Here is a 13313-nt window from a genome sequence, read left to right as displayed (position 1 = left end):
TAGTTAAACTAGTATAGAGAATCTAATTCTAACCTGCCAAGGTTTCACACTTGGCACTGCAAGCTCTGCCTTCCTTATGAGGTGCTACTTAAAAGTAAACATGAAATGACCTGTTGATACAAACTCCAAAACCTGACCTCTCCTTCTCAAAAAGCCTATGCAAGTGTCTTTTTTGACTGAAGTAAAACAAAACCACTTGAAAAAAATATTCTTCTGAATATATTTGTTCCTTAACATCTCTGTTCTAATTTCTTTGGAAATCAGCATTTGAAATCCCTCTTTTACTGAAATCAAAAAAATTACTAACAGATTTTTTTGAGGGCCTTTACATCCCTCAATATATAGAATATTTGTTTTGTTTTTTTGAGGCCTTCATTTCTAGGGCTTGTTAATTTATCAGTAATATTAATATGAAGTAGACTATCATGTTTTCCTCCCTTAGAAAAAGCATAAGCATACTCAACAACATAATTAATCCTAATTAAACAGAAAGTCACAGAACACTTCCCTCAACCAAAATAATTTAGAAACGTCCTTGTGTTGATGGCTTGCAATTTGCAAAATTCATTTTTCAAATTAAAAAGACAGATGTATTTTTCCCTGATCTAAAGAGTCTGGACAAATTACAAGTAATTGGTTTGATGTGTTTCTGATAATTGAATGACATGCACGTAAGCCATACTATGATGGAGAAAAAAACAACCCTTAATTTTTGTAAATGAGATGCAGCAAATGACAGCATCTTAAAGTGTATTAAAGGTTAGAATCAAACAGAGTAACAGAGCTCTGCTCTGTTAGAGTCCTAGAGTACGTATCAGAGACCTTTACAGTACCAGCACAAGTAGAATCATGAACAGTGTTTTCAATGTAATTCATTCATTGCCAGAACTGGTTGAAATGAAACATGAAGAGAAAAATCTCAATTCTCACTTTCCAGCCTTAACCCATTCTTCTGTGTACAGCCAACTACATCAGCAGAATTAGACAGCACTTCACATGGGTTCTGGAACTAGTCTACTTGGATGAGTGCCCCTTTATACTAAAAAAAAAAAAAGTTAGACATTATCAGGCAGCCAGCCAAATGGCAGACAATTAAAATATTTCAGGGACTAACAGGTAAGTGCTTTAGACATAAGCATTCAACTGAAGTTAACAGCTGTTCAGTTTGTCCGTATTTTGAGAACAAGGCACCTTCATTTTACACTGTAAATTTCCTCATTAATGGTCATGGAAACCTGGATGTTTCGTATTAAGGAATTAACATATACACACATCAGAAACTGGCATAACAGCACAGCACCCTGGATGGGCAGAGCCACTATGATGCTACATTACCAGCGATTCTGTGACCTTCCCTGAAATGCACTAAGATATCTAGAAGACAAGGGGAATAGAAATCTTGGAATCATAGCACTTGGGAATAACACAAATTTCACATGACTCCTTCATCATTATGTTACATATTTCTCTTCTGGTAACCTGGAGGAAGAACTGATATTTAAAACACCAAGATACAGAAACTGACTGAAAAATATTTGGCAACTCACTACCAGCTAGATTTACTTGTAAAAGTCACCCACTGGTGCCAGGCAATCTGGTAGATACACAGGGAAAGGTAATGTCAAGAGAACAGTATGAGCTCCACTTGACGCACCATCAGTCTGGGGTATGAAAAAAAAGAAATACTGGCTGGTAGGAAGGAATTCTGTAATGAACCAGGGGTAGTAAAGCTCAAAATCTTAATACATGGGTAGAGTTTCCCCATCAGAGATGGGCAGATCTCTGTGAAGCACAAGGGTTCCTCCGAGCATCTAGAAACATCCGATTACTGCCATATGCTAACCCTCACTGCTTAGATCAGCAACACTCTGACATGTAAACTGCATAAGTACGCTGCTCTTCGGACAGGTCATAAGGCTTGACAACAGACAGAAGACACTTCCTAGGTTTTCATCCTTCCTAAATTATTCCATTCTCTGGTACTAAGTATGTTTGCAACAAGCTTCTAAGCAGAAGAGGGGTGGAGTCAGATTTTTCCTGGGTCTCACGCCAACCTCTTAAGAAAAAAATCATGGAGGAAAATAACCTGAGTGTTAGAATACTAATATTTAAACATCCCACATAAAAATCATGCCTCATGTATTTTCTTTAGTTGAAAGAACAGCAAGGAAACATTTGCTCCCAAGATAACACAGGAGCCCTCAAAATCTCTCCAGTAATCCAGTCCTTGCCAGGTTCACTCATTCTTGTACTGTATAACCACCAAAAATAGTAAGCCCACCTGCCCAAGAAGCAGTCTTTTACATCAATGGATATTATACTGAGAGTTGCTTGAAAGCAGAAAATGGCCACATTGAAAAAGGCAGAAAGAGAGAGACAGACCTGTAGTCTTCCAGACTATGGAAAAGTCTCTGTGTCCACATGAATGCTAGAGTACTTTAATATATAGTGAACATGATATCCTCATTCAAAATCCAAATTGATTGCCAAGTTAATTCATAGGATTTGTGTTTTGTAAAGTTAGGCTACAAAAGTTAATGTACCCAAGATGACATGTAGACTTACCCCAGGAGCTCAAGAAAATAAACTGGTCTTTAACTTTCCCCCCACCCCACTTCTTGTCTCTCTCTGAATAGAGAGAAAAGATCCTTTTTCTGTGCAAATCCCTTGACACCTGTGTTTAGCTCCAGCCAATCCTATAACAGGCATAGGAGGGAAAAAAAAAAAACAAACCACAACCAAAACACAACACACATTAACCCCTTCCGCATTGTATTCATATCACATCAGAAATGCAGATAAATACATTAAACTGCATCCATAATCATAAGCAGCAAGCTTTCAATACTAGATTTGTTCTATTTGCAACAGAAAAACAAGAAATGTCACAGAATTGCAGCAGTTCAGATGCTTTTTTTGGTCTTCTAGGTAGGATATCAGTTCCAGCACTGTGTCTTGAAGAGAGGAAAAAAAATTCCACACAAGAAAGACGTCTTCAAGGGTGTTAGACCTAGGAATACAAATCTGAGATGCATTTAAATCACCGCTGACTAACCAAAGAGATTACTAATACACTGAAATAAGCTTATTTGTAGCCTAAAGTTTGTTAGGGGTATTAACAGAAGGATTTTTTTTTCTTTCAAGAAAAAGGGATGGTAAGGGAAAACTGTTAAAATCAGATGTTGAAAACAGTCATCAGTGACTTTCTAGTTATCTCTGACAAGCACAAACACAAAGGATTAACCTGACTGTTGAGGGCTCTAGGCACACACTACAGTGGCACCTGCTTCATTGGTTTTCTAGTTAAAAAGGGCTGAGAACAGCATGGAGGCAGTGAGCTTATCTGTGCAAGGGAAATGAGCATAACAGGAATATTTGGAAAAGTAACTCAAAAAGAAAGAAAAGGTTATATTCATGAGAGAAAAGCACTGGCCTTGATCTACGAAGTAGAACACCTGCTTTCTGATTTTATTCTTAGAATTTCTGGCAAGGAACTACAGTAATAAAACATCAATATATGGTAAACTCTATAAAGAAAACTGAAGTGGAAAATATGCCCTCACCTTAAAGACAAGAAATGAGGCAGGAAATCAAATCAATGGTCTGTTCAGCCCGATGGCTCTAGGTTTTATGAATTAAGGTTACTGAAGTACTTTTTTCCTGTAAAATAAATTGTTGAAAAGATTACTGTCTATGTTGCCTAAGTGTATAATTGATGGGAGAGACAGACAACAAATGCACACTACATTGGAGTTCTATGGCTTGAGGAGAATACAAACGTGTCTAATTGTCAGAACCTAAATAATATATTGCAATGTTTCCCCTGATACATTAATGAAGGTCACTCGCCACCTCTGAACAAAGAATCGCAAGGTTTTCAAGATGAGCGCTCAAAGACATCTTTAAACATTTGAGACTATAAACAAAATTAATTTCTTAAAACTGCCTACATTGGCTAATTAACCCTATTAGTGATGGAAATCATGACCTTTATTAAAAGGCATCTGACATGAAGTTTTGTAACTTACTGATCACTGTTGCAGTGGTGAAAAATTACTGAAGTAAACACATAATCCTTTCATCAAATTTAAATTGGGTAACAACATGGTCAAAACTACACACAGTGTTGCTCTCTGAATTTCATCTTCTATAAACTCCTCATTTAAAGCAGTTATGAGAGAACTGTGGAACACAGATGGAAGATGTAAAGCAAGATATAAAGTTTCTATTTCTGTGTTTTCTGTCAATGACAATTAGCATTAATTTTAGAGTCTTGTCAGGTGATTTACCCATAAATGTATAACAATAAATTGTCAGACCAAAGCTTTTAATTAATCCCACTTTCAAAATTTCCCAACACAATGAGACAAAAATCTTTGTGATTGCAATTTAATAGTTATACTTTTTTTTGATCAAAACTCGGGGGGGGGGAGAAAAAAAGCTTATAAGATGCTTTGAAAGGCATCTTAAAAACTACAGTGCAGAAAATTAATAGAAAGACTAAAATTAAAATAGAACATGAAGAAGGAAAAATACTTTAAGAAAGCATGTTGTTATGTCCGAGAATCCTAAAGATGTTACCAAAAGACACCAGCTGGATCATTTCAAAAGTATCACTTCCTGCCACCTCCACAGAAAACTACTCACTACCAGGTACAAATTAAGCATCTCCTCAAAAAACAGTGCAGAAAGCCACCAAAACTTCTTTACGTTATGTACCATGTCAGTATCTAACAGCAAAGTCAGCTTGTACTGAAGTTGTATTAATTGCATTTAACCTTGCATTAACTGGGAAGAAGAGGAAGAAGAAACCTTTTTATACCACACGGGTGCAGCAAGCTCAAAACTACAATTCTGGTCTTGTCATGATCAGACAGATAAATTAAAATGATTTGGTGAAATTAACAGCTCTGAACTGGCACATTGGAACAATGCAGAAAGAGAACTGACATTCCACCGATGCTGAGTTGAGAGAGTGGAGTTTAGTGCTGGTACACGCTGCCTGCTGAAATTAAGAACAGGCTGAGTTGAGAGAGTGGAGTTTAGTGCTAGTACATGCTGCCTGCTGAAATTAAGAACGGAGTGTGGCAGGAGATGTAAAATATACTATGCAAAACAGTTAACTTCTACTCTGCACGGTGAAAGTCCCTTAGTGGTAAAATACAATAAGGAGTAAAGTATACTAGACCTATTACAGTTTTACTATGCATCTCACCATCTAAACTTGGCCCCATTGAGACTCCCAGTTTAGGAACGCTCCATTAATACCCTCTTGCACACCACCTCTCAGCATGGTAATGTAAAACTGCATTTGGACACATAATTCAATCTGCAGTTAAGGAACCCTATATATTGAACAAAAAATAAAGTATAAAAAAAAATCCTAAAATACAATAGCATGAGACCAGTTTTATTTTATTCCATTACTACTTCATACTAACAAAAAATCCAAAATCAAGGAATTTTGAAGAATCTTTATTGACAGTTTTACAAAATAATTCTTAATAAACAGTATCTTGAGCAGCACTCAAGACACTTCTTCATCTGCTTCTTGGCTTTGTATGATACACAAAGACAGAAACTGCATTAAGTTCTTTGTATGCTCACTGTAATGCAAGAACCTGTTGCTTATCCTCCAAAATTTCCTCCTCATCATCCGTTTGGCTTTCATCCCAGCCCCTTAAAAGAAACATACCACAGTGATTTTCAGCACCTCAAATTCCTCAAGCAACTCTGCTTTAAGCCTTAGTCAGTTATGTCTACATGTGTAGAACTATGAAAATAGCTTTTGCTGTATATTTTACAAGTATACATACATTACAAGCTACTATATACATTTTTGCCCCTCAGTTTTTGTCACATACATTTTCACCTCTTAAACAAGTAGGAAGTGAAAAACATTGTCACTATTGTGCCTTAATAGAGAAATGCCACATCCTAAAACAGGTAAGCTAGGAAAGGGGGTCTCATTTATACTATCTGCACTATTTGCAAATATTATTTGCAAAAATAACCACAAACCTCTGACCCAGTTCTATTCATATAGCACGTGGTTAACCTCACGATGTCTCCTCTCACTGACCCTTACTAATTACGAGATCACAGTAGGAAACCACTGACAGACGGAACTTTGGGGAAGTTTTGTTTCCAGTCATCTCCTTGGTCTCCAAGGCAACATAACAGGTATATCACAGACTATGGCGAGTTAAATGTTACTGGCTCACCTGCTCTTTTTAAAAGGTACCTTAAAACCACAGAACTTAGATGTTTGTAACAGACGTACTTTATAAATCTCAGTGCTGTATATAAACAAAAGCTAACACATTTTAAAAAACAATCCAAAATTTATAGTTTGGAGACTCAACAACAAAATATATCACTTAATTTGAGCTGCCTGAGAGTACTGGCTTAGAACACCAAGATAGAAAAAAGGTCATGCTGACATTTGTAATCAGCATGTAAAGGACAATCAGAAAGTCAAGACTGTTTTTACTCTGGTTCCGGCAAGATGTTTGGCATATTGAGCATTTGACAATATCATAAAAACATACTTGGGAATTTTAACTTACTTGTGAGTATCAACTCTGCTGTGGTCTTTTAGCTCCAGGTTTTTATGGAAACCTGTACTATTTCTATATATCTTCACTGAGTGTCTGCTGGCGGAGCTTACATCTACAGAAGTTAAGCTGTAACATTTTTCAGGACCTGAAATATTTTACATCACTTTAGGAACAAATATAAACAAAAAAAATGCACTATCTACACTGCCAGTTTTAAAGAATTTCACAGTATCAACAGAAACTTGCCATTAAAAGTTTCAAATCAACTTTAGCTAATCAAAGATGTTACTATAAGCCTTCAAATAAATTATGACTTTTTATTATATGGTTCTTGTATGATAAGAAGTAACGGAGAGGGTTTGCTTCTAAGGTGTTTATGCCAGTACAATATGAAACCTTATATATAGGGCCCACTAATACCTATGTGTCCTCAAAATACAGTAGCAAATATAGAACTCAGGTAGCTGACTAACGGTAGTACATATTTAAAATAGAGTAACAGGATATATCTCACATCCATCAACATAAAAAGATGATCAACTAGCATCACAGTCTATGCTTCTTATACAAGAAGAATGGGACAGTTCAAGAATAACTGTCCCCCCCTATTGTTCTCTGAGCTTATTCAGCATGGATGTTCATTCCTCAATCATAAGCAGGAGAAATGTTTCCAAAAACACATGGGTTCTGATGAGTACACATCAAAAAAGGAAGGACAGCTGTCCTGATGTGGCATTCGGAAACCTCAGAAAAGCTGTGTGAAACAATACAGCAAAACCCAAGGTAAAAACTTTTTTAAAAGATAGAACACTCTGGAATTCAGACTACTTTTGTTTACTGAAGATGCATCACAGCTAGGACCTGCCAATACAAAAGCAGACCCAATAGCAACTAAGAAAGGAGGGACCATGTTGCAGCCTAAGAGATGCAGCCCATCAAGGCTGCTTATCGCACAAAATGCCTTGGGCACTTGACCCATCTCCTCACTGGGATGGAACAGAAGCACTCAAATCATTTTTTTTTCCTGTATTCAAAGAAAAAAAACAGAACTTACTCATTCTGTTCAACCATAACCAACTGACCTTGTCTGCCTGCCCATTCCGCCACACTTGAAAAACAAGGAGATGGTTTTAAAAAAGACAGAGGAAAGGGGGTTGACTCAAACCCAAAATGAGAGGTAACAGTATGTGTCGCGCCTTGTTAGTGACAGTTCTTGTCAAGATAGATTCATAAAATTTCCTGGCCATCTCTTCCCCTTCTTGCTATCCTTGCACCAAATCACATCTAGTTGTAAACAACACCTGGGCTGTTCATTATTAAATATCCAAGAAAAGGATACCTATTTAAAAGAAATTTATGATCTGATATAATACCCAGCATATCCTGCAGATTTTCGCAAAAACACAAGGGATAAAAAAATTAAGAAAGTTGGGTGAAACAGTTTGCTTCTACTAAGTTAAGAGTAGGTTAAAGTATGATCAAATAGAAATAAATCACTGTTCAACCACAAGAGAGTCTTCCATCATCAAATGGTTTAGTACATTTTTGCATCAAAATAAGTTAGGTCTGAGAAGGCAAATGAAATAGCTACTGGTTTTTGTTACATTACTTGGAAGTAAGGGGGGGGGGGGGGGGGGGGGGGGGGGGGGTTAGAGGGTGGAGTGGGGGGGGAAGATTGGGGGACGGATGGAAAATAAGTAGTATTGACACTTACCTGTGTAACTTTGTAATTCTTTTTCCAGACTAAGTAGGGCTTCTTGATCTGCAATATATTCCCAAAGATACTCATCTTGTTCAGTTACATCAGGGCACTTGTGTTTTGATACCTCAGTATCAAGTCTAAACACACGCACAGGTGAAGTCTTTGGTCTTGGCTGTGTGTTTGTTGAACAATTTTCAGTCAGTTTAAAGTGCAGCATATTTGTTGACCAAGGTCTTCTAGAAACATTCCCTGAAATATTAGAAGTTGTGACCTTTTCCATTAATTCAAGATTTCACACACTAGAATTTTAGCTCAGCTCATTAGTGACATTAACTGTAGTTAAAACTATGAACTGATCTAAACAGATTATTAGTTTTACTAAGAGTGAATTAATATATGTTAATAAAAAGTTTACAACTATATTGGGAAGCAGCATCTCATACTTCAGGGGTATCTTTCAGAAAAAAAATATTTGTTTTAAATACGCTGCACAATGGCACAAATTTTGGGGAAAGGGAGAGAGTGAGGATGCATGTAGAAAGCTTAAAACTTTGGTTCTGTCTTTTTTTAATTTAAGGCAACATGAATAAAATATAGACACTTTCAAATATTTTTCTAGGATTCAAAATTGACAGTTTCAATTTCTGCATATAGTGTTTTTAAAATTAAAATGCCAAACCAGTTGCTTAAGATGAAAGAAATAATATAAGCTACATGCCTTGAGATGAAGACTGCTGAAATTGAGAAAAGTAACCAAATGGGCAGATGCAGTTATGCATTACTGGTTTCTTTGTTTCTTATAGTTCATGGAATAAGACTTATTTCAGTAGCATGAAAAAAATCTTTCATTAGATTAAAACCATATTGCACTAGATGCTGCAAAACACACAGTAATCCATAACCTTGTTCTAGACAGTTTATTATCTAAATAGGCAAGCTAAGAGGGGAGTACCAGGGTAGAAGCAGGAGTAGAAATGAAGTACAATAAAAAGAATCATTAGTGACAGCTGGAAAGAAATAATTTTTAACTCAGAAGCCCACTCCTATGGAAACAATACCACGTATACAAGCCATTATACCTAAAACACAAATACATAGATGAAGATACAAAAATCACCTAAATTAAACAGAATCAGCACTTCTACTTTTTACATAAGAAAAATTAACCTGTTAACGTAGTACCTCAAAACTGTTGATATCCTCCCATCAGGGGAGAAATTCTATTTTGAGTCTCCAAACCACCCGAAGGTCTACTCAACCAACTTTCTAAGACACCTTGAACTAGAGAGTCATCAGCATATTCACTTAAGCTCCTTTCAGTAACCCACTTTCCATCTCCTGAAATTAAAAAGTATTAGAGGAAATTATTGGCAGGTTTTGTGTTTCTATGCATTTACTGTTACTATATTTTCTGCATTTAATGTGTGTGATTTAAAGAAGTTATACAACAAATTTTCTACACATAAAGAAAAAAAACATATATAACACACTAACAAGCTTAAATTCAAGTGATATACTTGACAGAATTAATATTCATGTTCAATCATTTTACATGTTGTTTCATATGCACCATTAGAAGCATCTTTTGTGATGTATACTATGCACAAAGAAAAGTAGAAATTCCTACTGGAACCAAATTCTCAGGGGATATAAAAAAGCATATAAATCTAAGGCACTACATTGGTGTAATTTACCTCAAGGTAGTAGTCTATTTTATCCTTCCACAGCACCAGTCATTGTGTGTTGGCATGACTGTTACCCTGCCATGATTTCTAAAAGCAAGTTTGTTCCAAGTTACATGAAGAGAAGGATGTCTTACAGCAACAGTGATAAATACATATATTGTTTGAGGATTTTATTTATAGGTCATTACCTGGAAACAAGATACTGCTGTCCACAGGGCTAGAGTCAGCACGCAGTGAAGAACGTGCTTCAAGTATCACTTGTTTAGGGTTTGCACCAACAACAAAGAAACCTTCAAGTCCCCAATACTGCATTGAAACATATTTCTGTCTTTTGGCTACATCCGGTAACTTGAATAAAACACAAAGATGTCAGACACAAGAAAAGAAACAGGAAACTTGCCCTTGCAAGTTTATATTAATAAAATGCTTATTCCATAAAACTTGGAATGATTCCAATAGTCTGGTGTAACAGACGTTCATAAGGATGATGGTTTTGCATAACACATGCTTTAAAATCCTATAAACTTCCATTGCTAACGTTGTGAGAGTCTGAGTCTATTCTCCCACTGATTGAATGAAGACATGACAAGCAGTTTTTGTTTTCACTTATCTCTGTGTACATCAACTAAAGTAATACTGCTTATCAATTACTCCAAATCTAATGTCCCAACCCCTTCCATGATTTTTTGCTTTCTATTTGATATTCAGCAAAAGAACACTTGAATAATTAGGTTAGATAAGAGTAACTGCAATTTTTTTGCATTCAACCGAGAGGTGAAATAACCTTGATACAAACATGGGAAGAGCTGCCTTCTCCCTCAACACATCTTTATTTTTTTTTGTCTGAGACTAATCTGTTATTTCTTTTGCTTTTTTTTTTTTTTTGAACATCAAAAGAAGACTGATAATACAAACTGGAAAGTACAGAGGACTTCACTCCCGACAGATGAAACAGGATAGGCAGTGACAATCCTCTGATTAAGACTATACTCTTGATTGCTTGGGGAGGGATTCTGGAGGAGAATGGGGAAAACTGGTAGAATATTTCATGGCAACCATACAACTACTGCCATCTCTCAACTGATTCAGCAACATGGTACGTCGCCTCATGATAAACTGGGGAAGTAGATTAAGCAACACAGTTTATCTATTTAGCAATCAAAGATGAAATATTTTACTACTGAAGACTTTGTAATTACAGGCAAAACCAAACTCTGGCTATTGCAGACACTGTCCAGTTCTTGTGACTATTTATTGGTTTCCTGCAGCTGTGCCTCAAGGAGATATTTGTTGCTCATTAGTTCAGCGGGGTTAGAAATCTTCTCAGATAGTTTACAGGAGCTTCTTGTAGTCTTTAGTTTAACTATTTTTTCAGACAACCATCATATTTGACCACCACATCCTATATGAATGATAAAACTGTATACACTTACGTATATTGCACAAACACCACTCAAATTTTACCTTGAGAAATTTATTTAGAAGAACAGGATTTCTGTCAAGAGGAAAAGGGAAAAAATACTGAGTGTCAGCTGTGGAACTTAAATTACAAGATGACTTTCTCACCGTGCCTACAGTTTCTCTTGGCAAAAGGTCTGGTACTGTCTTGTTCTGATCTGCAACTGCTGAACCACTTCAAAACAGAGGAAGGAGGAAAGATCAGAAGAATACAATATAACAAAAACAAATCACATCTAATCATAAATAAATTTTGGGAGATCAGAAAAATTGCACATGTACCATTAATTATTAGGACTCTTAGTTTTGTCTGGAGTTACAAGATTAGTTGAGTGATAGTATCTTAAAAGTACACAACACGTATAAATTACATACTTGTCTGTATGCTAGTCCCAGCTCCTACAGAGATAAGAGCACACAAAAGAGAAATTCTACCTGTAACTCAAGACACACACATATGAAGAAACATATCTTACATGATTTAACATCGGTATGATTAAACAAAGAGATTTCAAAGTGATGTCTCTCCAGCTACATGTAAGTAATATACCTTGGTGGCTCACTGACAAAGCCAAAGACACAAACTTACTATCCACAAACTTTAATGGTAAATGTGTTGTATGCCTGTCAACTGCCAAACTGTTCTTGGATTGTCTTACAAACTAGTAATTAAATAATTAGGTCATTCAAATGAAAAGTATGAAGGACAAAAACCAGCAATCACAGACAGGATCTTGGAAGAACTGTAAAGGAAGGGAAAGTAGCAACTAAGTGTCACGACCCTGGCACAGACTATGTCGTGTGCCAAGGATGAGAAGATGTAAATTGTTTTAAGGCATGGTTAAGATACACAATCTACCATCAAAGGATTCTCCCCTTTCATATGAAGTATGACTGTCTGCAAACAAAAGCATCTGTTTCTTCAGAATGTAACTACATCAGAAGACAGATTATTCCTTTTTCTCTACCAAATAATCTCCGTGTTTCCGATACCTTCCACACTGCTTTCGTGGTTCGGTTTCTCCTTGCTTATTCATTCCCATAGTACCAGCTTCCATTACCAAAAAGTCAGATGATTCTTCCAAGTCCTTGCCATATGACTAATTAAAAAACAAACAAACAAAAAAACCCGAACCAACTCATACTCGGCAACAGATTAACATTCAAAAAAAAACCACTCAAGTGATTAAAAACCTGTAGATTTTATTTTTGTAAAATTTCTATACAGTAAGAGTCCCTGGACACAACAGGAAAAAATTACAGGGAAACTTTGGAAAGATAGATTTTCTAGATTTGTATGGAAAAGATAAACAACGCACCAATATTATTTTTTCCTTAGAAAATATTTAATAGTTGCTATTTTAAATATTTAACAGATTAACATTTAAACAAATCACTTCAGATCACTGTGAAGATTCATCATGTCCTTTATTACACACTTACACCATCAAGGAACTCAATTCTCAAAGAGGGCTCCGCACTTTCAGAAACAGTGTTGGGTACTTCCTCTCTAAAAACAGATGTCCAATATCTCTTCACCTCTTCAACTACAAAATATAGTTAATTTGATGCATTTCATTTTTCCTGCTCAAGATTCACTTATACAAATGCAAATTTTTTATTTATTATGACATACCATAAATTTCTCCTTTCATTAGTGTTACTTTCCTTAAGCAGAAACTGCTTAAGTATGTAACTGGTCAGCAATCATCCAAAGAAAAAGTCAAAAATCCCAAGAAAAAGTATTTAATAGTTAGAGTCAATAAACAGAAATCTATTATACCTGTTAAATCATCTACATCATCATCATCATCTTCTCCCCCTTCTCCAGTCACAACGTGACTCAGGGTTTGTACAGGCCTTAAATCTTTAACGCAATTACCAGAAATTTGATCAACAGGAGTTCTA

The 13313-nt window shown here is 36.0% G+C and overlaps 1 protein-coding gene across 1 annotated transcript; it reads right to left on the bottom strand.

Annotated features, from left to right (window-relative positions):
• Positions 1–5603: 5603 nt before the first annotated feature.
• On the bottom strand, positions 5604–13309 carry LOC104471213 (zinc finger B-box domain-containing protein 1-like; the record flags this gene model as incomplete). The annotated part of the gene is given in 10 exon segments (XM_010086471.1): positions 5604–5679; positions 6570–6705; positions 8275–8511; positions 9445–9600; positions 10136–10295; positions 11126–11310; positions 11381–11580; positions 12399–12505; positions 12849–12952; positions 13189–13309. Coding segments are annotated over 10 exon segments (1482 nt in total), but the record flags the coding sequence as incomplete, so codon positions are not given.
• Positions 13310–13313: the final 4 nt, after the last annotated feature.

The sequence above is a fragment of the Pterocles gutturalis genome, unplaced genomic scaffold (genome assembly GCF_000699245.1).
Source record: "Pterocles gutturalis isolate BGI_N339 unplaced genomic scaffold, ASM69924v1 scaffold7236, whole genome shotgun sequence".
Lineage (NCBI taxonomy): Eukaryota > Metazoa > Chordata > Aves > Pterocliformes > Pteroclidae > Pterocles > Pterocles gutturalis.
The sequence above is the reverse complement of the archived record's forward strand: the minus strand, read 5'-3'. Positions and strand labels throughout refer to the sequence as shown.